The sequence below is a fragment of the Pyxicephalus adspersus genome, chromosome 2 (genome assembly GCF_032062135.1).
Source record: "Pyxicephalus adspersus chromosome 2, UCB_Pads_2.0, whole genome shotgun sequence".
NCBI classification, from domain to species: Eukaryota; Metazoa; Chordata; class Amphibia; order Anura; family Pyxicephalidae; genus Pyxicephalus; species Pyxicephalus adspersus.
This window is the reverse complement of record NC_092859.1, coordinates 3,756,040-3,757,004: the sequence shown is the minus strand read 5'-3', so window position 1 is coordinate 3,757,004 and position 965 is coordinate 3,756,040. Positions and strand designations below refer to the sequence as shown.

Here is a 965-nt window from a genome sequence, read left to right as displayed (position 1 = left end):
TAGCTCTGACATATACTGCAGTGCTGTACAGAGAACACTAAGCCAGTCCCATCAGTCTCTGTACAGAGGAGCTGACACTCTAATGTTCCCCCACAGTCACACACTAGAATTATACATTTATATAGCCCTGACATATACCATAGTGCTGTTCAGAGAACACAGAGACAGTCCCATCAGTCTCTGTACAGAGGAGCTGACACTCTAATGCCCCCACACAGTCACACACTATTATTATACATTGATACATGCACAATATACAAACCCATGGCTGTCGTCTTCCTTCCTTGCAGTGTCACTCGGCACCGCGATATCCGTGCTCGGCATTACGGCAGCACAGACAAGTTCCGGGTGGAGGTATGGGAAGAGGGCGGAGGACGAGGAGTGGTAGGGAGGAAGGACATTCCTGCCACGCTACATCCGACCAGACCCAAGTCCAGAGAGAGAGGAATCAGTGAACCGCCCCAATGGCACCCACATTCCCATGTCTTCTCCATGCGCCATGGTAGGAGAATTCCATTTGTACTGTCGGACTGAAGAGGGAGCTTTTGAGTAACTCTGTGTTTGTCTGTCCATAGGTGGTCCACGCCCGCTGTCCCCTGGCTTGTTTGGGTTGTACATTCTGGTGGGGTTGGTATCTCTGGTGGTCCTAATGCTTCCATCACATGGAGACCCCCAGAGCTTTCTTCATGAGAACCTCCATGTGTCCGTCATCCAGAAACTTGTTGCTGCTTACGTGTTAGGTACGGTACCCAATCCTCATAGTCTGATCTCTCCAGAGTCTTCTGTGTCTAGGATCCCATCTTTACAGGTTCTCTTTTCTGTAACCCCATCTCTAGGACTGCCTCCATATGACCCTTTCCTCCTGGTTCTATTCACTATGATTTATCTTTACCTATCTTCCTGTCCATAATCTTCATAGCCTCCTCCTCGGTGTTTCCTCTTTGCCACCATTGTTTTCCTTTCCC

General features: G+C 49.1%; 1 protein-coding gene across 1 annotated transcript in view; it reads left to right on the top strand.

Moving 5' to 3' along the window:
- Positions 1–290: 290 nt before the first annotated feature.
- LOC140322701 (motile sperm domain-containing protein 1-like) overlaps positions 291–965 on the top strand; it is a gene marked incomplete at its 5' end in the record, with an annotated part of 3,290 nt that continues 2,615 nt past the window's right edge. The window contains 2 exon segments of the mRNA XM_072399272.1: positions 291–502; positions 576–740. Of these exon segments, the coding sequence (XP_072255373.1) occupies positions 291–502; positions 576–740 (377 nt within the window).